This window comes from Eurosta solidaginis, chromosome 5, assembly GCF_040869045.1.
Source record: "Eurosta solidaginis isolate ZX-2024a chromosome 5, ASM4086904v1, whole genome shotgun sequence".
Lineage (NCBI taxonomy): Eukaryota > Metazoa > Arthropoda > Insecta > Diptera > Tephritidae > Eurosta > Eurosta solidaginis.
Genome location: NC_090323.1, coordinates 13,731,272 through 13,758,963, shown reverse-complemented (window position 1 = coordinate 13,758,963; position 27,692 = coordinate 13,731,272). Strand labels below are relative to the sequence as shown.

The following is a 27,692-nucleotide window of genomic DNA, read 5'->3' as shown; positions in this document are numbered from 1 at the left end:
GGGTTGTGAAGGGAATTCATGGTGTTGTGAGACTCAACTTCGAACCTTTATAATACAAGTAAAAGCCCAATTTTAATATGAAATCTATGGTATATAATAATTTCTCAATTTGTTTGTATTTGTTGGCGGCCACCGTGGTGTGATGGTAGCGTGCTCCGCCTATCACACCGTATGCCCTGGGTTCAACTCCCGGGCAAAGCAACATCAAAATTTTAGAAATAAGATTTTTCAATTAGAAGAAAATTTTTCTAAGCGGGGTCGCCCCTCGGCAGTGTCTGGCAAGCGCTCCGATTGTATTTCTGCCATGAAAAGCTCTCAGTGAAAATTCATCTGCCTTGCAGATGCCGTTCGGAGTCGGCATAAAACATGTAGGTCCCGTCCGGCCAATTTGTAGGGAAAAATCAAGAGGAGCACGACGCAAATTGGAAGAGAAGCTCGGCCTTAGATCTCTTCGGTGGTTATCGCGCCTTACATTTTTTTTTATTTAATTTGTTTGTATAGGTTCGTTTCTTTGAATTGTTACGTAACGAATTTTGGGAAATTCTAATTATTATGCACCTTCTTCTGTGTTGTTGTTGTTGTTGCAGCGATAAGGTTACTCCCCGAAGGCTTTGGGGAGTGTTATCGATGTGATGGTACTTTGCTTGATACAGATCCGGTACGCTCCGGTAACACAGCACCATTAAGGTGCTGGCCCGATTAAACCTTCAGGCCATCCCTCCCTCCCCACCCCCAAGTTCCATGAGGAGCTTGGGGTTGCCAGAGCCGCGCCTGTTAGTGAAACAGGATTCGCCACGCATAGGTGAGGTTGACAATTGGGTTTGGAGAAGCTATATATTGCTCTGGCAACCTGAAAGGGTTGCACTACACATCCCTTGAATCTGGTATTTTAGTCGCTTTTTACGAAAGGCATACCTACCGCGGGTATATTCTGACCCCCTAAGCCGCTGGAGGACACCTTCTTCTATCGTTCGAATCGCTGAATGTCGAATAAATAACTCCAATATTTACAACTCTGCTTCACAATTACAATATTCGCGTACGTCGCTGTTAGCTTGTTTAAATTAAACTGATTCATTATTCCTCAGCTTGCTTTTATACTCTCGGATACCTCTTTCCCCCATTCCTCCTTTCGCGAACAGCTGCTTATCGATGTCTCCTTTATGTATTTGATATTTACGTCTCTCTTGTAGTGATATGTGTGTATGTGTGAGTAACAACTTCTACTCTTAGCTGCTGCCTACATGTACTACAATACATATATATTTTGGAAAACCCTCAAGAGCACTGGACTGGTAGGCTCTGGACAGAATACAAACTACAAGGTAATTCTTTTCATGTAGTAGTTTCTGGGTATCCAGTGAGAAGTTTTTTAGATATACCTACGTGGCTACCAGGTGGGGCGTACCCTGGTGACTAGCTTACAATCAAAGTTATGTGGAACTGGTTTTTTCAAGATTCCTGAATTCTGACCACCATCGATTGCGAAAGTACATATAGACTTTTGGCACCACCCTATTAAGATTAACTCTAAGAAATTATAGAATCTTAGTATGCAGGATAGAGATACATAAAACAGCTTCGGCTGTCTTTTGTCTCCGAATTAGTGTCCTAGGCTAAACGCTGAGGAACCTTCATAATGGTTAGACACATATATGTGCTCGAGAACAGGGATGGGCTGGCACCCAACCTATTCTATAATAGGATTATAGTGATGCACACAAATGAGATAGTATAAACACGGTACCAATGTGTCCCTTGGCATAACAGCGCAACCCAAAAAATATTCTACGAAAATGGGAGCACACCTCTAATAAGATTGAAAAGCTGGACACCAGTGAACTTTTGCATGTGAGCCTGATACCCAAAATGGCTTTCAGGGGTGCCCGTATCACCTTTCTGGTAACCCTTCACAGGAAAAATAACTAAGAAAGCCGCATACGCTGATGACCTAGTTATTCATACGAACTAGTAGCCAGCTCAAGGCGGTCAATATCAAAGGGTACGAAATTTCTCACGAGAGGAAAAAGTTAGCTCTTGGTGATTGCTTGCTCAAAATCGAGGAGTGCACTGTAAGGACAACGAAGATATTTGAAGCAATGGAATGATAGTGAGGTCTCAATGTCTATAAGAGCATATTTGAATAGAAAACAACGAAATTTCTTATCAAACTAAGCAAGTCGTCTGCAATAATAATATTGCATATTTCGGCAACAACGCATCTCCAAGTTGCCTCTGGGAAAGCTTTCAAGAAAGGAAGGATGATTAGTCGATATTCTTCGCGACCACTATGATGTGTTGGTAACATGCTCGCCTACAACACCCAAGATCCTGCGTTCAAGGCGCGGTAAAAGCAACATTAAAACCTTTAGATACAAGTTTTTTCGGTAGTGATTTGGCAAACACTCCGAGTATATCTCTGCCATGAAAAGCTTCTCAGCGAAAATTCAGCTGCTTGCAGATGCGGTTAGGAGTCGTCATGAAACATGGGACCTACATTTTAGGAAAAATTTAAAAGTAGCACGGTACGAATAAGAAGGGGAGTTCACCCTTAATCCACAAGAAGGTATATCGTACCTTGTATTTTTAAACCGTTTTATTTAGGTTGACTTGACAGGCTGCACGGCCGGCCGGCCAGCGCGAATTTTGTACTTAAAATTTAAGTAACTTCCCGATAAGCTACGAGCTTGAAACTTGGAATATAGTTCAGAACACGATGACGATGCAATAATAAGAAAAAATCGCCGCTAGGTGGCGCTAGGATCGTGATATTCACAAACATTTTATTTGTGGTCCGATTTCGCTCATATTTGGAACACATAATACATACAATAATAGAAAGCGACCTATGAAAAAAATCGTCGCCAGGTGCCGCAATGATCGAGATATTCACAAAAATCGTATTTGTAGTCCCATTTGGCTCATATTTGGAAATCTTATTTGACATACAGAAATAGAAACCGCTTTAGTAAAAAAAATTCACGCTAGGTGTCGCAAAAATTGAGATATTCAAAAAACTCGTACTTGTCTGTCCGATTTGGCTCTTTGGACAAATATTATAAACAGTCCGGTTTAAGTGACATCAAAATACTTTGGAGCACATAAGTTCAAATTTTGTAAGGAAATTTACAAGTTTTTTCGGTAGTGATTTGGCAAACACTCCGAGTATATCTCTGCCATGAAAAGCTTCTCAGCGAAAATTCAGCTGCTTGCAGATGCGGTTAGGAGTCGTCATGAAACATGGGACCTACATTTTAGGAAAAATTTAAAAGTAGCACGGCACGAATAAGAAGGGGAGTTCACCCTTAATCCACAAGAAGGTATATCGTACCTTGTATTTTTAAACCGTTTTATTTAGGTTGACTTGACAGGCTGCACGGCCGGCCGGCCAGCGCGAATTTTGTACTTAAAATTTAAGTAACTTCCCGATAAGCTACGAGCTTGAAACTTGGAATATAGTTCAGAACACGATGACGATGCAATAATAAGAAAAAATCGCCGCTAGGTGGCGCTAGGATCGTGATATTCACAAAAATTTTATTTGTGGTCCGATTTCGCTCATATTTGGAACACATAATACATACAATAATAGAAAGCGACCTATGAAAAAAATCGTCGCCAGGTGCCGCAATGATCGAGATATTCACAAAAATCGTATTTGTAGTCCCATTTGGCTCATATTTGGAAATCTTATTTGACATACAGAAATAGAAACCGCTTTAGTAAAAAAAATTCACGCTAGGTGTCGCAAAAATTTAGATATTCAAAAAACTCGTACTTGTCTGTCCGATTTGGCTCTTTGGACAAATATTATAAACAGTCCGGTTTAAGTGACATCAAAATACTTTGGAGCACATAAGTTCAAATTTTGTAAGGAAATTTAAGTAAAAAATTCCAGTCCTGGAAAAAGTGACGTCAAAATACTTTGGAGCACATAAGTTCAAATTTTACTAGTGAAATTTCGGTATATAAATTCGTGTCCCGTTAGAAGAGACGTCAAAATACTTTGGAGCACATAAGTTCACATTTTGTTAGTGAAATTTCATTACAAAAATTTATTTCCCGGTAGAAGTGAAGTTAAAAGGTTTTATTGAAAGCAATACTTACATTAAGTCGTAATAATACTAAAAGATAGAAAATAATTAGGTAGGTCCTAGGTACTAGTCATCACACTCCTCATCAATCTAGGGCGTTGATCAGACAATTAAATAAAAGCGTTTGACGCGTCAAATTTCTATTGATAGTCCTAAGTAAGACCAACTGAACCTTAATCTCAGAAATTTCACGCGCCCAGTACTTAGGGCCTACCTAATTATTTTCTAGCTTTTAATATTATTACTACTTAATGTAAGTATTGTTTTCAATAAAACCGTTTAACTTAAAAATTTTTTTTTAATTATTTTATTTTATGTATCCTTCACTGCAGACAAATAAGCTCTGATTTCTTTGTTTTTTTCGATAGTCTGAAGACTGCCTGCCAAAGCCAAGTTGTTTAGCTTCCACTTGAGTCCATATGGGAAAGCTAGTAATTTTCTGAAGATTAAGATGGAATTATCCGGTGGAACAGCACTAATTCTGGGTACTCAAACAATTTTTTGCTGGTTTGCCGCCGTCGCAGCAACCATGCGGCCTTTGACTAAAAAACACCCCTTTAATACTAATACTAATAGTACCATAAGCTATTCACAATGGGAAAAATACATATATTCAGGTGGAAGCGTGGAAAATCTTAATAAACTCTCTCTTAACCTAATTTAACTTATCAACGAAAAAAGAAACCCGTTAAATTCACATCCGTATCCCGCACATCACTACCAGACCAAGTCGATTATTATGCAGGCCTAACAACAATTGCAATTTTGTGGCAAATTGCAGGCAATTTTCTATAACGCCAGACTCAAAAACTCAATACATCGAATTTAATTTTATTATTGTCGCGATATTTATAATTTCTATAAGGAAAAAAAATTATCCACCCTCAAAGTAACACAAACAGTAAGCACTCCATCTAATACATCCATGGAAAGTAAGAAGAAGAGTAGTATAAATAGAGTTCAAGTACTTTGGCGCATTGCCATATTCGCCATAAACTGAACTTTGAAGTAGGTCATTGATTGGTAGCGGAAGCAACAAAAAAAAACCACTAAAACAGTTCCGTTGGCAGCACAAATAAACATAGAGATGTTAAATTCAAAAAAGCTCTGCATTCTAACAGTTTATTGCACATTCGTAATTGCTGCAGCCAAATCCAATGAATTTGCGAGCACGGCACGCCCAGACAATTTAACAGCGGAAGAGGAATTTACAGCTGATGGAGCTGGGATTGATGATGCAAAAATTTACATGGAATACTTTCATTGGCATGGAGTTCACAACATAAACTTGATTGTCTGTCCGAAGGACGTGGGTGAGTAAATACATGAGGAGCCAAGATGAAGTGAAATAACAAATCGATAAGGCAGCATTGGCCTCGACAAGAAAAAGTGCTCCATATATTGGGTGTTATAAACAAAACTGTTTTTTTGTATCCTTTTTCCTTTTCCTCTCATTGCAGCCACTAGCACGGCACATTACAAATTAGACTCACTGGTACATCAATTTATGGCCAATGGTTTTTCCATACGCATTTTCAATGGGCAAGACTACGATGAAGAGAGCGATAGCGCGCACAACAACACCACGTCTCCATCATCCACAACTTCACCTATACAACAACTTACATTTGGTCCACCGCGTACATTTCGCAGCGATAACGCTACACGTCGTCCATTGCGTTTACATCTGCCAGCGCTCACCTATAAATCAGGCTTTCTCCTATTACAGTACGCCAGCCCATGTGCTCTTAATGTGCTACAATGGGCAGCTGCTTCGGAAAATAACTATTTTACCCCAAATCGCTTTTGGTTGCTTCATACCAATGATTCGACGCATAATTCACTACTCGACGATGAAGACATATTTTTACCACCTGATGGTGAGGTACGCGTTATAGTACAGCCGTTGGGTGTGAACTATTTTGCAATGTGGGATGTGTACAAAGTTGCTGCAGAGAAGCCTTTACGGCGCACTGCATTGGGTGTTCCGCAAATGAAAAATGTGAATGATTTGCTGCAAGCTTTACGCAGTTTTGGTTCAGCCATTTCATATCGTCAGAATTTGGAGGGTATTACTTTTAAGACAGGACTTGTGATTGCTTTTCCTGATTTATTTACAAATATCGAAGATGTGTCGCTGCGTCATATCGATACGATTTCTAAAGTTAATAACCGGCTTACTATCGAGCTGGCTAATAGATTGAATATACAGTAAGTTTTTTATTTAATTCTGTGGATTGAAAAAAAGTCGCGCCGTTGAGGATGGGAACCTATCAATGCTATTTAGTCCACAGACTCTTACCTGTTGATTGTGCTTGAGTACTTCGCTAGTTACTTAGTTCTTCTTAGGAAGCTATTTGGAAGAGAACAGCCCCAGAATGCGACTTAAGACATACCCGTGGTAAGGCATACCTATCGTAAGAGGCGACAAAGGCTCAGAAAAACCGAAAGTTCGACATGCCATTATAATCGTGCTGGCGAAAGTCGGGCTAATACCAGAACGTGCCACAAAGAGAACGTACTGTATTCATATTCGGCAAAGGATTGCCCAACTCTGTATAACTGTCATAAATCTTCGCGTCTTGTTTTCACTGAGTTCCTAAAGATTTTATGGCGACTACGAACACTTCATGTCTGATATTTTTGAGTTTGAAATACAATTGCATCAGGATTTGACCTTGCATCTTCTTCACCTTGTAGCGATAAGGAGACTCGCGGAAGGTTTTGGGGAGTTTAATCGATATTGATAGTGACTGAGCGGCCTGATAAACACCACTAGGTTCGTTTTTTTTTTTTAACAAATCGGAAAGTTACTCCCACATCTTTTTCCGATTGTAACAATTAGACGACTCCATGAAGAATTTGGGGAGTTTTATCGATTTTATGATTTCCGTATTCTCTCACAGGAAGCTCATTGAGTTAGCATCGCAGCTAAGCAAAATTTGACTGGATATCCTGTCCCTTATTAAGTCCGGACCTATTCTAGTGCGATATTTAATCCAATGTTATGGAGAGAGCGTAATCTCCTCGCTTATGGGAGGCAAACAGTATAGGTGCTACGTTGCGTGTCCTAAGTTGGATTAACCCTCCAGCGCACCTAGACTTCGTTTAAGTTCAGCAGGCACTTACTAAAGATGTTTTTTTCGCTGCGAGCTTCAGTCTTGGCGACGAGCTGTAACTATTCTCGCGGGATCCAAATTCGATGTCAAACCTTCCTCGAATAAGTCGCCTTGCCCTCAGGCATATGACACTGATCACGTGACGAAATCAATACAGATTACTCCAAACCGTTTCAGAAAAAGGCGCTTCGGCTAAAGTAGAGGAGAGAGCAGAAGATTTCTCACTTTTACGTACGCCCTGTGCTTATCCACAAACGTAAGCGGGTTGGTCATACGACTTTTTTTCCAGAATGTCTTGTTCTATCCGATAAAGACAGTACAGGGATGTGCCATCTGATCATTGCGATGCTTAAGACCTCGAAGTATTCCGTTGTTTCCGATTCCCAACTGCCTTTGAAAGCTGTTGATTCGACGTGGAATATTGTTCAGGGCGGGATCTATACATTCGACCTTACTATGGAATACGGGGGGTTGTTTACTTGGTTGACATAAGAACCCACCTGTGCTATCTTCCATAAACGTTCTTATACTTCTAAAAAACTAGAAAAGACGTGTCTTCTAGAGGCTTGCCTCTCATGGAACTTAAAGCCGATACTTGGGTCTCTAAAACTGCCTCCTTTAGAAATTTGTAAGGAAATTTTTAAAATTAATTAATACAATTTCGACTTTTTCCCCATGCAGTTTCAACACCCATCAAGTGGACAACTATGGCTGGCATCAACCAAATGGCTCTTTCGATGGTTTAATGGGACGTTTTCAACGTTACGAACTGGACTTTGCACAAAACGCCATTTTTATGCGACTGGATCGTATAGCTCTCGTGGACTTTGTAGCAGAAACATTTCGCATACGCGCCGGCATAATGTTTCGTCAGCCGCCACTATCGGCTGTAGCCAATATTTTCGCAATGCCTTTTGGACGTGATGTTTGGATAGCCATATTACTTTTGATGATCTTTACAATAGGTATTTTCATTGTTGAGCTGATATATTCGCCGCATACGCACCATATTGATATGTTGGATTGCGTGGTCTTCGTTTGGGGTGCAATGTGTCAGCAAGGTTTCTATGCTAATCTCATCAATCGTTCGACGCGTATTATCATTTTTACAACATTCGTATCGACACTCTTCTTATATACATCATTTTCGGCGAATATTGTAGCGCTGCTGCAAAGTCCCTCGGATGCTATACAAACTTTGAGTGATTTAACGCAATCGCCGCTGGAGATTGGGGTGCAGGATACAGTTTATAATAAAATTTATTTTAATGTGAGTGGAGGATATCGATTTTTTTTAACTTGGAAAAGTTTCTTTCTGATATTTTTTCATCCCTTTTAGGAGTCCACCGATCCCGTCACAAATCATTTACATCGCAAAAAAATCGCTCCAAAAGGTGAGAATATTTTTATGCGCCCTGCAGTCGGTATGGAAAAGATGCGCACCGGTTTATTTGCTTACCAAGTGGAACTGCAAGCCGGCTATCAGATTATAAGCAATACTTTTAGTGAACCGGAAAAATGTGGTCTCATGGAACTGGAGCCATTTCAACTGCCAATGATTGCCATACCAACAAGAAAGAATTTTCCATATAAGGAGCTCTTTCGTAGACAGTGCGTACTTTTTGTTACTCTGACTCCAACTGCTCATAATATTTCTTTTAAGATTACGTTGGCAACGCGAGGTGGGTTTAATGAATCGAGAGGAGCTGAAGTGGTTTCCACAGAAACCGAAATGTGAGGGTGGTGTTGGCGGTTTTGTTTCCATTGGTATTACCGAATGTCGTTACGCTTTGCGTATTTTTGGGTTTGGACTACTGCTGAGCGCTTTTAGTTTCTTGTTGGAAGTAGCGATGACTTATATATGGAATCTCGTGGAGCACCTTATTCGTAATAAGAAACTAGATGAGTTGAATGGGTATTAAGAACTGTCACAAATGTGATTAAAAGGTCAGGAGCCAGTTTGTTTAGTTTGGTACTAAAGCTGAAACTTTGTGTCGTTGTTGATTTTGCCTCATTCAGCTCGTGTTGGACTCGGAAGGTAGCCTTGTGTCAGAGTCTCCGCATTGATATACTCTACTCATTTTTTTTTTTTATCTAGAAAACTTAGTTTGTATTTTTCCATAAAACCTTCAAATTATTCTTAATTTTAGATATTAGAGTTCGATTTAATTAAAAAAAAAATTCATATTTCTTAAAAAAAAATTTATTTAATATTAAAAAAGGAATAATAAAAAAAATTACCATAAACAAACAAAATTTTTAGAAAATTATTTAAAACAAGTAAGGAAGGTTAAGTTCGGGTGTAACCGAACATTACATACTCAGTTGAGAGCTATGGTGACAACATAAGGGAAAATAACCATGTAGGAAAATGAACCGAGGGAAACCCTGGAATGTGTTTGTATGACATGTGTATCAAATGAAAGGCATTAAAGAGTATTTTATGAGGGAGTGGGCCATAGTTCTATAGGTGGACGCCATTTAGGCATATAGCCATAAAGGTGGATCAGGGTTGACTCTAGAATGCGTTTGTACGATATGGGTATCAAACGAAAGGTGTTAATGAGTATTTTAAAACGGAGTGGGCCTTAGTTTCATAGGTGGACGTCGTTTCGAGATATCGCCACAAAGGTGGACCAGGGGTGACCCTAGAATTTGTTTGTACAATATGGGCATCAAACGAATGGTGTTAATGAGTATTTTAAAAGGGAGTGGGCCTTAGTTCTATAGGCGGATGCCGTTTCGAAATATCGCCATAAAGGTAGACCAGGGGTGATTCTAGAATGTGTTTGTACGATATGGGTATCAAACTAAAGGTATTAATGAGGGTTTTAAAAGGGAGTGGTGGTTGTTGTATAGGTGGTCGCCTTTTCGAGATATCGCCATAAAGGTGGACCAGGGGTGACTCTAGAATGCGTTTGTACGATATGGGTCTCAAAAGAAAGGTGTTAATGAGTATTTTAAAAGGGAGTAATCCTTAGTTCCATAGGTGGACGCCGTTTCGAGATATCGCCATAAAGGTGGACCAGGGGTGACCCTAGAATTTGTTTGTACAATATGGGTATCAAAAGAAAGATGTTAATGAGTATTTTAAAAGGGAGTAATCCTTAGTTCCATAGGTGGACGCCGTTTCGAGATATCGCCATAAAGGTGCACCAGGGGTGACCCTAGAATTTGTTTGTACAATATGGGCATCAAACGAAAGGTGTTAATGAGTATTTTAAAAGGGAGTGGGCCTTAGTTCTATAGGTGGACGCCGTTTCGAAATATCGCCATAAAGGTGGACCAGGGGTGACTCTAGAATGTGTTTGTACGATATGGGAATCAATTAAAGGTATTAATGAGGGTTTTAAAACGGAGCGGTGGTTGTTGAATAGGTGGTCGCATTTTCGAGATATCGCCATAAAGGTGGACCAGGGGTGACCCTAGAATTTGTTTGTACAATATGGTTATCAAAAGAAAGGTGTTAATGAGTATTTTAAAAGGGAGTAATCCTTAGTTCCATAGGTGGCGGCCGTTTCGAGATATCGCCATAAAGGTGGAGCAGGGGTGACCCTAGAATTTGTTTGTACAATATGGGTATCAAAAGAAAGGTGTTAATGAGTATTTTAAAAGGGAGTAATTCTTAGTTCCATAGGTGGACGCCGTTTCGAGATATCGCCATAAAGGTGGGCCAGGGGTGACTCTAGAATTCGTTTGTGCAATATGGGTATCAAACGAAAGGAGTTAATGAGTATTTTAAAAAGGAGTGGGCCTTAGTTCTATGGGCGGAAGCCTTTTCCAGGTATCGCAATAAAGGTGGACCAGGGGTGACTCTAGACTTTGTTTGTACGATATGGGTATCAAATGAAAGGTGTTAATGAGTATTTTAAAAGGGAGTAATCCTTAGTTCCATAGGTGGACGCCGTTTCGAGATATCGTCATAAAGGTGGACCAGGGGTGACTTTAGAATATGTTTGTACGATATGGGTATCAAATGAAAGGTGTTAATGAGTATTTTAAAAGGGCGTGGGGCTTAGTTCTATAGGTGGACGCCTTTTCGAGATATCGCCATAAAGGTGGACCAGGGGTGACTCTAGAATGAGTTTGTACGATATGGGTATCAAATTAAAGGTATAAATGAGAGTTTTAAAAGGGAGTGGTGGTAGTTGTATATGTGAAGGCGTTTTCCAGATATCGACCAAAATGTGGACCAGGGTGACCCAGAACATCGTCTGTTGGATACCGCTAATTTATTTATATATGTAATACCTGCCAAGATTTTAAGGGTTTTTTATTGCGCCCTGCAGAACTTATTCATTTTCTTCTACTTAATATGGTAGGTGTCACAACCATTTTATAAAGTTTTTTCTAAAGTTATATTTCGCGTCAATAAAACAATCCAATTACCTTACCATCCCTTCTTTCGTATTTGGTATAGAATTATTGGCATTTTTTTCATTTTTCGTAATTTTCGATATCGAAAAAGTGGGCGTGGTCATAGTCGGATTTCGTTCATTTGTCATACCAAGATAAAGTGAGTTCAAGTAAGCACGTGAACGAAGTTCATTAAAGATATGTAGATTTTTGCTCAATTTATCGTGTTAACGGCCATGCGGAAGGACAGACGGACGACTGTGTATAAAAATTGGGCGTGGCATCAACCGATTTCGCCCATTTTCACAGAAAACAGTTAACGTCATAAAATCTATGCCCCTACCAAATTTCAAAAGGATTGGTTAATTTTTGTTCGACTTATGGCGTTAAAAGTATCCTAGACTAATTAAATGAAAAAGGGTGGAGCCACGCCCATTTTGAAATTTTCTTTTATTTTTGTATTTTGTTGCACCATATCATTACTGAAGTTGAATGTTGACATAATTTACTTATTTACTGTAACGATATTAAATTTTTTGTTAAAATTTTACCTTAAAAAAAAATTTTTTTTTAAAGTGGGCGTAGTCCTTCTCCGATTTTGCTAATTTTTATTAAGCGTACATATAGTAATAGGAGTAACGTTCCTGCCAAATTTCATCATGATATCTTCAACGACTGCCAAATTACAGCTTGCAAAAGTTTTAAATTACCTTCTTTTAAAAGTGGGCGGTGCCACGCCCATTGTCCAAAATTTAAGTTATAGTCCGATATCGTTCATTTTAAATAGCGATCTGAGATGAGTGCTCAGGAACCTACATACCAAATTTCATCAAGATACCTCGAAATTTACTCAAGTTATCGTGTTAACGGACGGACGGACGGACGGACATGGCTCAATCAAATTTTTTTTCGATCCTGATTATTTTGATATATGAAAGTCTATATCTATCTCGATTCCTTTATATATGTACAACCAACCGTTATCCAATCAAACTTAATATACTCTGTGAGCTCTGCTCAACTGAGTATAAAAATTTAATAAAAAAAAATTATCAAAAAGATTGCGGTCCAACCATATTGGCTGGGCTGGTAGTGGCATTTCACTCCGGTACGCTATCCCACTACTGCCTACCACGGGGACTCTTGGCTGCTGGTTTTCACCCCTGGCCCGGTACACCCCTCCTTAACCAACCTGAATACCTCGGACTCCTCCATGGCACCCATATTGATGGCAGGCTTAGTGCGGACGTTCCGTCAACATGAACTGGCCCACCACACAGAACTCCCGGCTTCAGGTCATTCCGCAATCCGACCTCACAGAAGCGTGATTACAGAAGATGCCAACCTTCCAGTCGAAATAACTGTAGTTAAAATGCCAACATAGGCTACGCATTTTATTTGCAGTTGTTTTTCAATATTACCCGCAGATGGCGCTTTTAACGCGCAAAAAGTAGTCAGCTGACTAGCAAATACGATACAGAAGATGTGTGGCACATATCGATATCGATGAATTCGATTGTGATTGCAGAAACTTTGTATGCACACAAATTTATATGAATAATGAGGTATTTGCATGTGAAATAATATGTTTGATTTACGCAATAATTTTTTTACATAGCTTTATATTCTGTGGCAATTCCATTTCAATAAAAAGAACCTACATAAATTGACGTTTAATTTATAGCGTAATTCAATCGAATAATTTAAAATGTGTTCGACAGTTTTATGAAATGGGTGTGATTTTATTTTGGACATCAAGAGAGGAATTCTGGTTCTGTGAAATGATGGAATGAAAAAATTCAATAAATTTTTGTATGAAATTTTTTTATATCACCGTTTCACAGAACAAGAATTGCGCCCAAATTTTGATTAAAGCAAAGTTTTTAATTTAAACCGATTGAAATTTCTGTCAGCAAACCGATTAGTTTCCGAGTCGCGTTGCTAAAATTTGATTTTTAAACAGTGAACGATATAAACTTTTAAAATACATATTTACAAATATGACCAACGATGTTGACACTCTTTCCTAAAGAACCTTTTCCTTAAGTGAGTTTTCTAGCTCCGTATCGTGCTCAATTCTTACGGGAATGCTCTGTATCATCGGGGAACTTCAGAAGCAGAGTTTCTGACATTTTTTACGCATGAGTTGTGATAAAAATATGGGCTGCCAGTGATATCTATTTTTGAAAAAGTCGGTTTATTAAAGATAGCGTATCCAAACTTAAGACAAAATTATCTGGCTCACAAATTGAGCCAGATTTCTATTTGCATTTATCTCACTCAAATCATAAATGAATGGGTTTGCGACTCTTTGTTTCGAGAGAGCGCTGTCAAAATGCACATTTTTGCCACTCAGAGTAGATCTGAATATGGGATTTTTTAGATACATTTCGGTGATTTTATAGTTTCAATCATTTAATAAAATGATGGTCGAAAAATATTCATTTCTTTAAACTTATTTTACAATAATACGACTAGTTAGAGTTAAATATAAAGAAATCTAAGTAAAATTTACATTTTGATTAAATTAATTAGTCAAATATTGTAAGGTATTTAACTCACAGTGAAAATCAAATATTCTTTTAAAATTTGAGTAATTCGAACCTAGGATATAATAGTTAACATCATTTTGTGCATAGGGTTCATCTTACTTTTCTGACGTTCCAGGTTCTGTGATAAAAATGAACTGGTTGCATTGCGACTTCATATTTACAAAACTTGTTTTTAGTGATAACTTTTGAATGAGAAATAATATTTACCCTCCGCCTTCGAACTAGTAATGTTTACATTAAAGCAAGTATTTTTATTTTTTCCCATAATTTTTGAACGCATTTCAACAATTGTCAAACTAAAGTTTACCGAAATTTTTGGCCCGTTTTTCGTTTAAGCTGGCACATTTTTGTTCTGGCACCTCCTTCAGCTGGCGCGAGGAATTTATCTGTGATTGTTGGCAGCACAAATTTGAAATAAATCCCTCGTAAGAGCGAAAAAAATTAGAGCGTACACAAATATTTCGTATCAAGTCATCTTTGCTCAAATCACTGTTGTTGCATTTACATACAAAGTGTTTCATCTGGATTACGATATTTGCGACCGGATGATAACTAACATGTTATGAGAAGGCTATATGCGCTCGTACATTCTGGTATACGGATTAATCACGATTCACGATCCGTAGCTTTCATTTGCTACAGCTATGTTTTTAACATCAAATACACAAGGAAATCTCACAAAACTCCCTTATAAATTCAAAGAAAATGAAGCTAAGCAAGCTGTGAAGTACCGTACTCACAAAAGATGGAGCGAAAGCAGTGGACGTTATTAAATTACAATGGTTCTATTAAAGAATTTTCTTTCAAACTCAGAGCTTGAACGAGAAAAAATGGAAAGTCCTGTTCCAAAAATAAACAAAATGGTGTTTAACTATTTTCTGTGTTTTTTATTTTCATTATTCGTATTGATGAGACTACATAATTTTTTCGACTTCGAATGGCAGCTGCAAGGCAGATGAATTTACATTGAGAAACCTTTCATGGTAAAAATATATTCGAAGTGCTTTTCAGACTATTACAGAGGGGCGATCCCACTTAGAAAAACTTGTATGCAATTGGAATAGTTTTTTTTTTTATATATGTATATATTCTTGATTTGGTTGTGTCGCAAACTTGAGCCCAAGGCCTTCAGTGGGATAGGCAGAGCGCGTTACCACTACACCATGGCGGTGGCCACCTATAAATTTCAGTGAGGTCTCACTGTTTTTAATGAAATTTCTAATCTTGCAAATTTAGAAGTTATCGCACTGATGATTAATTATTATTATCGATAATATTTATAGACTGTTTTCTTTAATGTCATCTCGATGTCGTAACGTCAATAGCGCCGCCTCCGGGTATGAAACATAAACATCTGCCCAGTGCTGCCTGCATTCGTATCTATCCCTTTCTGTATATGGCTAACCTACTACAACAAAACCACTGTTTAACATAGACAATACAATTTTGATCGCGAGTTCAAGTCCCAGTTGAGGTAATTTTTTTTGTAGTTTGTGATTATTTAAAGTTTTTTTTTATTATTATTTTTTTTTGTAGAATGCATTTAAGTTTCGAATTCCTATACCAGCCACATATTAATAATTCTAAATAAATAAATTGGGAACGATTTATTTAATCCCTTCCTTTGATAAAAATCCATTTGAATATCTAACAAGGAAGTTATTTTGAGAAAATGATCTCATAAAAGAAACATTCCGAATCTACAACAAAGCAGACAAGTAACTCTACCGACAACAACTAAACCCCCATTGACACGCACGCATACAATTCAGAAAGCAATTGAATATAACGAACCAACAAATAAAAGTACAATAGATGTAATGGGGACTTTCTCAGCCTACGGTTCAACTGAAAGGTTGGCATCTTCTGTAATCACATTTTGTGAGGTCGGATTGTGAAATGACCTAAGGCTAGGAGTTCTGTGTGACAGAGCGTCAGAGTTAATTCCGTGGTATGTATTCAGGGTGGCTAAGGAGGTGTGTACCCGGCCAAGGGTAAACCCCAGCAACCAAGCACTGCTACAACAACAACAACAACAGCAACCAAGGGCCCCTTTGGTAGATAATAGCGTACCGGAGTAAAACGCCACTGCCAGCTCGGCTAACATGGTTGAACTCCAATCTTTTTATTTGGACTTTATTCGCTCTTTGACTTATGCTTTGTTTTATATATCTTTCTATTAGCTACAATTGACTGAAGTTGAAGAAGACGAGGGAGGCACAGTTTAACCCTAACTATTTCCCGAAGTCAGTGTAGGTCGCCATTCCGCTTCTCAACTCGTATTTAGATTGGAATGCTTTCTGGGTCGGAGATGTAACAAGTCGCATAACATGACCTATGTCTTTAAGCTTTTATTCATTACACTATGGTCATATCAGCGTATACCAATCTTGTGCAGCACTGCATCTAGGGAATGACCATAAATCTTGCAGCGGAACTTTCTCTGCTAGAAAACCATTCCAACAAATTTCACACTCTCCATAATTCCATAGAGTTGTTTGTAGGTCTGAAGCTAGTAACTTTGTACCTTACCCAAGTGAAGCCAGGAGGGTTTAATTGAGAGACCATGCCACACATCACACAAAAGCTTTGGATACTCAGCAGTCAGTAGCATTACCCCATCAACATGGTTGTCCAATTGTTGTTCATCTCCGTGACCGTGAAAAATGTGGGCGTATATTTAGTGCCAAATCGCGCAAGATGTAGAGATAAGAAAAACAATTTATTTTGGAACACAGCTTTTCAATAGAAGGACCCGGATCCATCACCATTATTGTGCAGCTGTCTGCACAAGAAGCCGCGGTGACTTATTCTGGTAAAAGTCAATTCGATTAGTACAAATTTAACAAAATTAGTGATATGATACCATTCGCTGTTAATCCAACTTGATTTTAATCTTTCTTTGCTATAGTCGCATACGAAAATTCTCATGAACAAAACATTTCACATTCTTTCTCATCCCAACAGCGCCCCATTTAGAATTAATTCAAAGGTGCACGCGCCGCTTCGTGCGCGCCTTATAAATATTTCCCTCAAAGAAAAGTATTTAGTAGCGCCCCGCTTACTTTAGGAAAAAATCATGACGCACGCGACCAGTTGAGTCTCTACTACAACGCGCTTTTACGCATTGACCTATATCTGAAGTATTCTGGTTAATGAGCGCCATATAAAATGGATTGTACCGCTGCGCGTGGTCACTACTTTTCAAACAATTGCCATTTCTGTAGATATTTGGTTAGTTGCTATGAAATTTAAATCAGAAAATGCCCAATATGATCGCGCGCGTCGGTTACTAGCAAAGCGCGTTCATCCGCGCAAGCACCGCGCGTCACGATGAAATCGGCGCGCCTCGAATGGGCGCTAGATAATATGGTAGATGCTCAGCGCTTTCTTATTGAAGCCGTTAAAGTCTTTCATGACTCCCCCAAAACGAAGCAGTTATGAAGAAGCAAATAAAAATATAACAAAATCGTTCAGACGAAGACAATAAATCATAAATACAAAGAAGCCATTAAAAAATTGTCAACTTCATTCATAATATCAGCTAAGCTGAAAGAGCAAAGAGGCACGCTTACTAAAGCGCCAATAATTTTAATACAAAAACTCCCATGCTATGGCTGCAAGCTATGCGCTTGGGCTGCGCGCGGGTCACATTGATGGCTCGCGCTTTGTAGGAATGCCCTAATGCGGTTGAATTGTGGATGTAAGCGATATGCAAGGAATCAAAGCTACAATGTGAAATGAAAGGGGTACTCAAAAGCAGAACAGTGACAAGTTTTGGAACGTTTTGGGGCCGCTGTGCCAAAACACAGTGAGGTTTGGTACCACATGAGCAAACATGAAACGCCAGATGTATTAAATGGTGTGGCAAAACAGTTTTCTAAACCCACATAAAAGTTATAATAGTATTTAAAATACTACAAATTTAACTACTAAAGAATTATGTACTTAAGTTATTTAAAAAATTAAATGAAAAATGGAAAATGTCCTACCTTATCAAACAAGTAGCAAGTGATCGTTATAAAATGGCATTGTCTCTCAAAATCTGTTGGCCACCACATCCACTACAGCTTAACGTAAATTGTTCAGACTCATCTTCTTAAAATATTAAGTTCAAATTAGTACTTTTCCATTTAATAAACTCAACTTTACTTACCACTTCCCTCAGTTGCTGCGGCTGTTGTACTAATACAATTTCTTCACCCACTTTAAGTCGCCTTTAATATGCAATGTTTCGTTCAACTCCCATGCGCATTTAACAGAGGTGCGGTCATATTCCTTTTGGTTGGAAATAATCGCACATTTGTTCGCTTGTATATTCACTGTATTTTTGGCAATCTTTGTGCATTTGCTGTATGAAATTCAATCCAAGTTTCTTCGCGTTCTGCAAAAAGCAAACGACTTGATTGAGTTATGTAACTGATTAGCACTTTATCTAGCACTTCTACATCCGCTATTGTCTCCAATGATAAATTCAAATCAAAATTGTTTGCTTTTTATGAATTTCTTTAATTTCAAAGTATAATAGATCGATTTTAAGTATGAAAATTCGTGTAACTGTTAAAATGCCGCGAAATTTCCGGAATCTTTCTACTTCAACGAATTGTAACCGCCTAAAATGTCTTCATCAACTCCTGCATTTCCTTTTCCTTTTGACAGCGCCAGGGTTGCATTTACTTCCGCAAAGGCATCATTACCGCAGGGTGCAACATGTACGCAGAAACTAAACACACAGATTGTAAGTGAGAATAGATACATAAAGCTGTGTTTTTGTTACATCTATAGACGTTTACGCTTAAACTTTATATGGACTGCTAAACGTCAAACTTTAAATACACCTTTGAAAGTGCTGCGTATAAAATTAGTACTACTAACAGCTGAATTCAGTAAGCCGTCTCTAGTCACTATTAGAGACTATTTGGGGTGAAAATCACTTTTGAGACAATTTGCCATTCTGTAAACTGTCTCGTGTCTCCAGCCTCACAAAAGCAATCACTAATTTGTGAGCTGGGCCGGGGCAGATCACAAACGTGAAAATTTCAGAACAAGTATGAAAATTATTTGCGAAAAACGCTTTAAATATATTTTTTTTATTCCTCAAATTAAAATAAGCATAGAAAAAATTAAAAAACTGAAAATACTTAAAAAAAAAACATCGAACTCCATGTAGCGCCGCTGAGATTCGAACCTACACCCTTTGGGATTTTCTATAAAAATTGTGAATAGTTATCGAGCCCAGCCACAATAACACCTAAAGTTATGCTGACAAAATGCAATGCTATAGTATTTGTTCAATGTATGAGTAAACTGTCATTTTGGTGAAATTCGTTGATATGGTGAATTGTTTTTGCGACTTTCGTTTACTGAATACCGAAATCATCTCAAGTCACAAAAATTGTGTCTAAATTTAGAGACTTGAGATGAGACCGAATTACAGAATTCAGCCGTAAATTGCAATACGCATTATACTCAGATGTAACTGATATATGTGTCTATGTTTCACCTCTACACTAATTCTATGCATCACCTTTTAAAATGGTGCGTGCCCACAATTCATCGCAACTGATCCAGCTATAAGTTATATACTATGGCCATCAGAGGGTTGTGTCTCCAATTTACGGTACACCCTGTACTGCAGCTAGTTATTTAACCACTGCCGCTAGATGGGTCTCCTAAGCATTATCTAAGCGAGAATACGCGTTTTTTGTTACACGCAAACGTAAACGTATATGCAGCTCTGACATTTTAAAAATTTTGGTTTTCCTTTTAATATTATAGTGAACTTTGAATAATAATATATAAAGCCTTTATTATTTGGTTTGGCAGTGTAAAACAAAAATTCTATCACTCAACTAACAAAAACATCTTTGCAACGTACCATTAGGTACTTTCAGCTAACAAAAGTGTTGATCAATCATTGAGTGATAATTTTCTTAACGCAACGTTACGTATTTTTGATCCTGAACGATTCGGACTTTACGTCAAATTACTGAGCAACATTTGTGTTCGCTAGTTCATCGTGTTTGTTTGACTACCTGATAGTTCTTCAACACATTAAAGCGTTGGTTTTGAATTCAGTTTTTCCCCCTTATATTAAAGTAAAGTGGAAAATTTATTGAAGAGGTGCTTTCCTTAAAATTTAAGGATAATTGTTTCATTCGGCAGTTGGCTTAACTCCCCGTTCAGAGAACACATTTTTTATCACAGACATCAATGTATCAACAGAAATAGTGATCGCCGTAAGCGCCCAATAAAACTTGTGTTCGCTAAAAGTGCTCAAAAAAAGGTTGGTGTCGTTGTTCTTGGGAAAGAAGTTCTTCAATATCTGCCGAGACGCCAAACCATCCGAAGTGCTAAGAAAGTTCTTATTTTAGCTTTGATGGATCACAGTGATTTTTCTCTGTTGGAAAGATCAATAATGAAACGGTACAGAAACCAATGAATGGCTAACCACAAGGCGATTCCCTATCGAAACCGGGATGGTGAAATCTGTTACAAGAGCAAGTGTTTCTGTGAACAGATACAAAACTTTGTACACTAAAAAAACTTGCAACATAAATTCGAATTTTCAAAGGATTTTGTTTAACTCTATGGCTGATATGTGGCTATACCGGCTTCAAATTGTATGTAACTTAATTCGGCTTGGAGTTGGTTTTCTATTTAGATATCCAACCCAACTACCAATTTAATCTGTCATCTACGATTGGGCACAGCGCAGACAGTAAGCAAAGTGATATGAGGAAAGCTTGCTATGTGCTCACTAAATTGACAGCTCATCAGGGTATTTACCTTTTTCTTCTGTAGCGAAGACACTTGACACAATTGTTTTCTCTTATTACAGCGGAGATAAAAGTCACCATAGGTTAGCGCTTGTGGTGCTTAACCTGTACCGAAGTTGTTGTTCATGGCACCCTTCACCAAGACAAGCTGGAATAAGAGGGGATAGCGTCTTTTGTTGAGCCGCCAACTATATGTCAACTGGACGTTGCTCGCGATACTCGATCACAGTTTTATTCGAATTTGAAAATATGCGTTTTCTTTACAAAATTTCGTTTCAGATGCGTTCAATATGCAGTGAAATGTGAAAAGATTTCTGATAATTTCTTCAAGTGTCCAATTAATGCTCAAGGAAATTTTGTAAAAAAAATTAATAATAAAAAGGGTAAATATACAAGGTTCGATTCGAGCTCTAGGCCAGAACAATATTTTTTTCTAATGATAATTATTGTATTTTATTTTCTATGATTAAAAAATTGTATTTTGTAATTTTTCAGACAACCTGCTATAGCTGCGCAGATATATCCATTTCGAAGGGTGATAAGCCTTCATCATCAGTATGCTTTAGGCACACTGCGCTAACCATTTAGCTATACAGCGGTGGTTTGTTTGACTGATAAATTTCTACATCTGTTCCTCCTTACCAAATATATTTAATCAGCTTTGCGCCATCTGTTGCAAATCACTGATAATGCAAAATAAATAAATACATTTTTTTATTGCAGTAATTTTTCTCATTTAAGAGCTAATTTTTAAATGTTCACTAATGATAATGATTTCACATCTATATTTCAAACCTAAAGACATTACAAACATATATCACTCAGCTTTTACGTTTTTATGAAGTATCTAATATTAAATTTTAATATTCGTCATTTAATTATAAATTTTTTTTATTCTTCTTTTTAAGCAGCCACTTATTTAAGTTTTGCTATTGTATTATATTTCAAATGTTTCATTTATTTTAATTCGATACCACCAAGCCCTTTTTAGTGTGTTATGTGGATAAAGTTAAATTTTTTTGGTTGCGAGGTTGTATCATTTATATTCGGATTTCATTACCTAAAATTACATGGAATTGAATACAACACTCCTGGAATACACTTGGTTTATGGAGACTTAGTTCCTCTGCCATTGATTTAAAGTTCAAAAAAAAAAAAAGAATCGAACCTTGAATCATTTATAAATAGGCCGAAAAAATAACAACAATTGTTAAAGGTAAATAAATATTTTCATATAAAGAAATTTCAAGTTTGGCTTACAGGAGAAAAATTATAAAATATTCTGAGCGTTTCCTTTTGATCTTTATACCGTTATGGTCCCTTTCTAAACGATATGTTAAATTTTGATTTACATGATACACCCTGTTAATTTGCGGAAGCTCAATACCGGTAAATACAACGCTGGCGCTGTCAAAAATTAGGAAAAGGAAATGCAGTAATTGAATGAAGCCAGTTTAGGCGGTTACAATTCGTTGCAATTCGTTGTACTGAAAAAACTACGCGAAATTCGCGCAATTTTAACAAAGACAAGAATTTTCAAACTTAAAATGGATTCATTAGACGGTGAAATGCAAGAAATTCATGAACAACTAAACAATTTTGATCTGAATTCATCATTGGAGGCAATAGCTAATGTGGAAGAGCTAGATAAAGCGCTAATCAGTTACATAATTCAATCAAGTCGTTTGCTTTTTGCAGAACGCGAAGAAACTTGGATTGAATTTCATACAGCAAATGCAAAAAATTGCGAAAAATACAGTGATTATACAAGCGAACAAATACGCGATCATTTCCAACGCAAACTTCTGCCGAATATTTATAATTACGAGTTAACGCCAGAAGAGAAGCAAATTTTCGAGTTACTCAAACTGCATCCGGAATACGACCGCACGCCAAACGGTTATATGCGCATGGGAGCTGAACGGCGCATTGGATTTGAAAGGCGACCAAAAGTGGGTGAAGATTTTTTATTAGTGCAGCAGCCGCAGGAGCTGAGAGATGTGGTAAGTAAAGGTGTGTTTAATAATTGGGAAAACTGCAAAATTTTGTCTATTTTTTAAGATGGAAGAGCCAACCGGCGACATTGAAATGCCAGCAAGTGAAGAATTCGATTTAACTAAACCAGCAAATTCACCAACCCATACACTACTTATGCGGGTGCCATATGAACGTCAGGGTGCTGGCTATAATTTTCAATTCTCTAGTGAAAATGCTGCATTGCTGTCGGCTGTGCTTTCCAATGATTTCGAATTGTCTGGTCGCGTGCTACTCGAACCTAGAGAAATACATAGGCGTTTGAAAGCAGCAAAACGTGACTTTGAACAAAATGCGCGTTTACCTGAAAATTTGCTCGATGCTGAAAAATTAATCGAAAAACTTAAAAGGCTAACAAAATTACGTGAAGCTGTGGTGAATGTGGTGGCTAATCGCTTTTGAGCGAAAATACCTGCCATATAGATTACTTACTACTAATTTAATAAGGTAGGGCATTTTACATTTTTATTTGATTTTAAATTTTTTACACTACATGTTAATTCTGTATGTTAAATTTATAATATTTTAAATATTATTACTTCATTTATGTGGGTATTGATAGTTGTTTAACGACGCCATTTAAACCTTCGGGCGTTTTGAAACACCAATTCTTGATATGTTTGCTCACGCGACACCAAGCCTCTCCGTGTTTCGGTTCAGCGGCTACACATCGTTCCAAAACTTCTTTCTGTTGCTCCTCCGTGCCATGTAAAAGTTCAAATTTATAAAAATATGCCCATGCATCTCCTAAGTCTGGATCAATTTTAACCTGTGAAAAAAAAAAATAAAATATTAGTGTGTTTTATAAAAAAAAAATGTAGATAAATATTTATTCCTATTGTTATTGAGGAGGGCTGTTTTTGTGATCACAACAACAAGAAACGGTATAAAAAACCAAAATTGGGATATTCTTCACACAAACTCAACTTACCGTACGATTAAACCAATCACGACATTTTGTAAATTTATGCTCAGACCAAAATAGCTTTGAAACAGCCAACAGCACATGAGGATCGTGCTCACACTTCTTAAGAGCATCGACAGATTTCGTTTTACGTTGTGGCTTTGATTCCATACCAATCGCCTCCGCCCACAATTCACCTGCATTAGGACATTCCTGCAAAGCGCGTGCCATCATTGTGCTAGCAATTTCATTAAGACCCGCGCGCAGCTCAATACGTATAGCTTCTAACCATAGAATTGGTGTTTTTGGATTACGTAAACGCCCACGTTCTAGAATTGAGCGCGCTTTAGTCAGCGTGCCTTTACGTTCTTCCAGCGTAGCGGAGAGTACCCAAAGCGGTATTGAAGTTGGACATTTCTTAATGCCTTGATTGTATGTTTCAGCAGCTGCATCTAAACGATTTTGTTGTTCTTCTATTTGTCCCTTCATCATCCATAGTTTAGCGAAATCGGGAAATACTTTAACAGCTTCATCGAGCAAACGCAAAGCATCTTCCAAATTGTCTAGCGCCCATTCGAGACGCGCCGATTTCATCATGACGCGCGGTGTAGGCGCTGATGAGCGAGCTTTGGCTAGTAGACGACGCGCGCGCTCATATTCTGCATTTTCTGATTCCAATTTCACAGCAGCTAACCAAATATCTTCGGAATTGGGATTCGCTTGAAAAGCTAGCGAGAGTATGCCACGCGCAGCAGGTACATCGCCAGCAAGCCATTTCGATTTGGCACCCATTAACCAGAGTACTTCAGATTTAGGACAATGTGCAACGGCGCGTTGTAGTAGCGCTTCGAGTGAGTCGCGAGTGCCATGATTTTTTTCAAAGTAAGCAGCGCGCAACCAAATACTTTTCTTTGAGGGAAATATTTGTAGCGCGTACGCGTAGACGGCGCGTGCACATTCGAATGCATTTTCCTTGGCGCACTGTTGGGAAAGGAAGTGAAATTGTTGTTTATAAGAAGTTATGCATCAGACTATGAAGATTAAGCTTAAACTTACAAATTCAGCATCATCAATCCAAGTTTGCTTGCGATCCTCCTCTTCAACGCCTACACCTATTACAGCCTTCACTATAGCTTGACAGCAGTGTACAGCGCCTGACTTTTCTGCCTCGATAGCCTCTTGGAACCAATGTTCACGATTAATTTCGACACCATTTGCCGAGAGTGAGGCCAATGAACGATCTATTATTTTTTCTACCATAGGTATATTACCATTTGCTTCCTCTAATTTTGCTGCAGTTGTCCAAATCTGTCGATCTGTTGGTATACTCTCACGCGCTTTATTCAAAACTTTACGCGCATTTTCGTATGTCTCTAAACGCGCCAAAGCCAACCACAACTCAACACTAGTATTACAACATTCCACAGCACGTGAGAGCAGAATGCGCGCATCATCAGGATTTTCCAACTCAACTGCCGCCTTCCAAAGACGCACCGAATTCGGTATATGTTCTAATGCCTTGCGAAAAACGCGTCGCTTTGCTTTTGTTTCAGTCTCCAAATCAGCTGCTTTAATCCATATACGCACTGACGTGGGTATGTGGCGTGCTGCTTGTGCTATTACTGCCTTAGCTGTGTCTGGTGGTTGCAAGCGCGCAGCCTCTAGCCATAAATCTTCAGATTGTGGATTTATTTCACAACCGCGCATAATCAAATTGCGCGCCATTTGCACTTTACCAGTAACTTCTTCTAAACGTGCAGAAGCAATCCATGCCGGTGGATGATTTGGATTAGTTTCGCGCACACTTTTCAATAGTAAGCGCGCTTTTTTGATATCATTAATATCACCACCATAAGTGGGTATCATACTTTGCAAATCAGTGAGATAACCTTTGGGATCGACGACTGTCTGGCCTGTCACTGAATCTGATACTTGCGAAAGTTTTACATTCATCAAAGTATTACGTGCTTGTCCTATCTTACGTAAATCTAAATCGCCTGTGGGCGTAAGCATGCCAGGCGTGGCTACACCAGGTACCATTGAGGCCAACCCTGAGGAGGGATCTAAAGTGGATGTGCTTTCACCACCCAGATTACGCGCTAGCACGCTATCAGGAAGAGGCGTAAATTTTTCTGCGCGTGGGTTACGCTGTTTGCGATTGCGGCTATCTCCCACCTCTGGTATGGTGGACCACTCCTCTGCGGTCACATTTGCTAGAGAGCGCTTTAAATCTGAGAACTGCTGTTGGATTTTTGGTCTATGAAAATAAATAGAAGATAATTGAAGGCTTAAAACAAAGGAATCACACAGCAACTAACCTCTCTTGCCGATAACGTTCCAAATCTTCACGCAAACGTCGATCTCTGTACTCTTTGCGTTTCTCATCCATCCGTTTATCTATTGAATCATAAATTTGATCTGCTTCTTCATCATCCTTGTCATATGGATCTTTGGAAAAGAGTGAACCACTGTAACCACTGAATTCATCATAATTGGAATCGTTCAAATCTTCATCTTCCTCTTCTTCTTCATCCTTCTTTTTGCGTTTAGCTGCAGGCGGCGCATGGCGATCATCAGACACATCGTTGGCATCGCGCGCTGGACCAATATCCGAACGTGTTGTGAAACCAGTGGCGCTAAAGTTTAATTATTTGTGATTAATGTATATTTTATAAATAAAAGTATGCAAATTTCAACTCACCCTCTACCAACGCCGGCGACATAACCGAGCGGCGCCGGTACGCCAAGAAAATGCTTTTTGTTTCGATTTGCTATGACCGCTGCTGTGATGTTCGCCATGTTTTTGGTTAGTTTAATACGTTCTTTAAGTCTTTCACTTGAAACGTTGCTAAAATACTTTTAATTCGCCTTATTTTATTATTTTTCAGCACAATTCCTTGTAAACGTTTATTTTCTTTCTCAACGCGAAATGTCACTATCAGCTGTGGGCCTCCTTTGATGCCATCTAACGGCAGAGCTATGCTAGGGCGACATCTAGCTGTGAGCTTTAACAGTGGCTCTTTTTGCTAGATAGCATTTTTAGTTTTGGTAAAATAAACTCAGAAAGGTCTTTGAGGGGAGCGGCAAATTCAAGTTGCTAATCAGTGAAGCGTTTTTCAAGTTGAAGTCGACGCAATCAAGCATGCGTCCCATCCCAAGAGGATATCTTCGCCAGATTCTGTTTAAGGATCAAAAATCATCACGCATGACTTGGTCGTATACAATATCCTGTAAGAGCCTCTAGAAGAGTTCTTATCAATATACACTTTCCTACCCTTGCAGAATAAGAAAGTAGACTACGAAGCGAGACACGATTCACCCTGGTCCAACTGTTTTCTGGATACTGTAGCGAGTTAAGCTCTTACTTGTCCAGAACCAACCTCGGCATACGAAAGGCATGTCTGCAATCGATGTGTATTTATACGACACCAACCACCTTTTCATGTTGTTGTAACAGTGGTACACTGAAATGACAGTCCTTGGTCGGGAAAAATCGCGAGTCGCTCCGGTACATAGAACCGACTGCCTTGGGAAGCGCCATCTTTTCATCTGTGCAAACTGCTAGTTTCCTTGGACTGCCGTTAGACGACTTCGATGACAATTGGTGAATGTTCACATCCATTGAATGGGTCGAAGCACTGTTAACACAACAACAACATAAGAATTCCTATATTTGAAAGACTTCATTGTTATCTTTTCTCCCAATTCTTTATATTTTTTTTTAAGTATTACGCTGCGGCAAAAGCACCATCGCCAGTAGCTTCAGGTCGACTCACCTTTCTTAGTTAAAGATATGTGACCAAAATATGCCTGGTCTGATCTCGATTTCGATTGTCGCGTACGTCTTTTTTTAA

The 27,692-nt window shown here is 38.4% G+C and overlaps 3 protein-coding genes across 3 annotated transcripts; 2 read left to right on the top strand and 1 right to left on the bottom strand.

Annotated features, from left to right (window-relative positions):
- The first annotated feature begins 5,181 nt into the window (after positions 1-5,181).
- On the top strand, positions 5,182-9,207 carry Ir75d (Ionotropic receptor 75d). Its single transcript, XM_067791854.1, has 5 exons — positions 5,182-5,407; positions 5,555-6,305; positions 7,895-8,483; positions 8,553-8,824; positions 8,877-9,207. Exons 1-5 carry the CDS (start codon positions 5,182-5,184, stop codon positions 9,133-9,135), a joined length of 2,097 nt encoding a protein of 698 aa, XP_067647955.1. The 3' UTR covers positions 9,136-9,207.
- Positions 9,208-22,447: 13,240 nt separating this feature from the next.
- Positions 22,448-23,336, top strand: LOC137254116 (uncharacterized). The gene is made up of 2 exons (XM_067791853.1): positions 22,448-22,913; positions 22,969-23,336. The coding sequence occupies exons 1-2, from the start codon at positions 22,448-22,450 to the stop codon at positions 23,334-23,336; spliced, it is 834 nt and encodes a 277-aa protein (XP_067647954.1).
- Positions 23,337-23,372: 36 nt separating this feature from the next.
- On the bottom strand, positions 23,373-27,073 carry Prp6 (pre-mRNA processing factor 6). Its single transcript, XM_067791358.1, has 5 exons — positions 26,540-27,073; positions 26,157-26,474; positions 24,895-26,095; positions 23,866-24,819; positions 23,373-23,703 (listed from the first exon to the last, which is right to left on the bottom strand). The coding sequence occupies exons 1-5, from the start codon at positions 26,635-26,637 to the stop codon at positions 23,479-23,481; spliced, it is 2,796 nt and encodes a 931-aa protein (XP_067647459.1). The 5' UTR covers positions 26,638-27,073; the 3' UTR covers positions 23,373-23,478.
- Between the last annotated feature and the right edge of the window lie 619 nt (positions 27,074-27,692).

Bases quoted from the DNA above. Each gene is read 5' to 3' on its own strand.
- Ir75d (XM_067791854.1), top strand. From the start codon at position 5,182: ATGTTAAATTCAAAAAAGCTCTGCATTCTAACAGTTTATTGCACATTC. The intron at 5,408-5,554 runs GTGAGTAAATAC...CTCTCATTGCAG, and splicing joins TGTCTGTCCGAAGGACGTGG to CCACTAGCACGGCACATTAC. The intron at 8,825-8,876 runs GTGCGTACTTTT...ATTTCTTTTAAG, and splicing joins AAGGAGCTCTTTCGTAGACA to ATTACGTTGGCAACGCGAGG.
- LOC137254116 (XM_067791853.1), top strand. From the start codon at position 22,448: ATGGATTCATTAGACGGTGAAATGCAAGAAATTCATGAACAACTAAAC. The intron at 22,914-22,968 runs GTGTGTTTAATA...TTAAGATGGAAG, and splicing joins GAGAGATGTGGTAAGTAAAG to AGCCAACCGGCGACATTGAA.
- Prp6 (XM_067791358.1), bottom strand. From the start codon at position 26,637: ATGGCGAACATCACAGCAGCGGTCATAGCAAATCGAAACAAAAAGCAT. The intron at 26,096-26,156 runs GTTAGTTGCTGT...TTATTTTCATAG, and splicing joins GAACGTTATCGGCAAGAGAG to ACCAAAAATCCAACAGCAGT. The intron at 23,704-23,865 runs GTAAGTTGAGTT...TTTTTTTCACAG, and splicing joins GTGATTGGTTTAATCGTACG to GTTAAAATTGATCCAGACTT.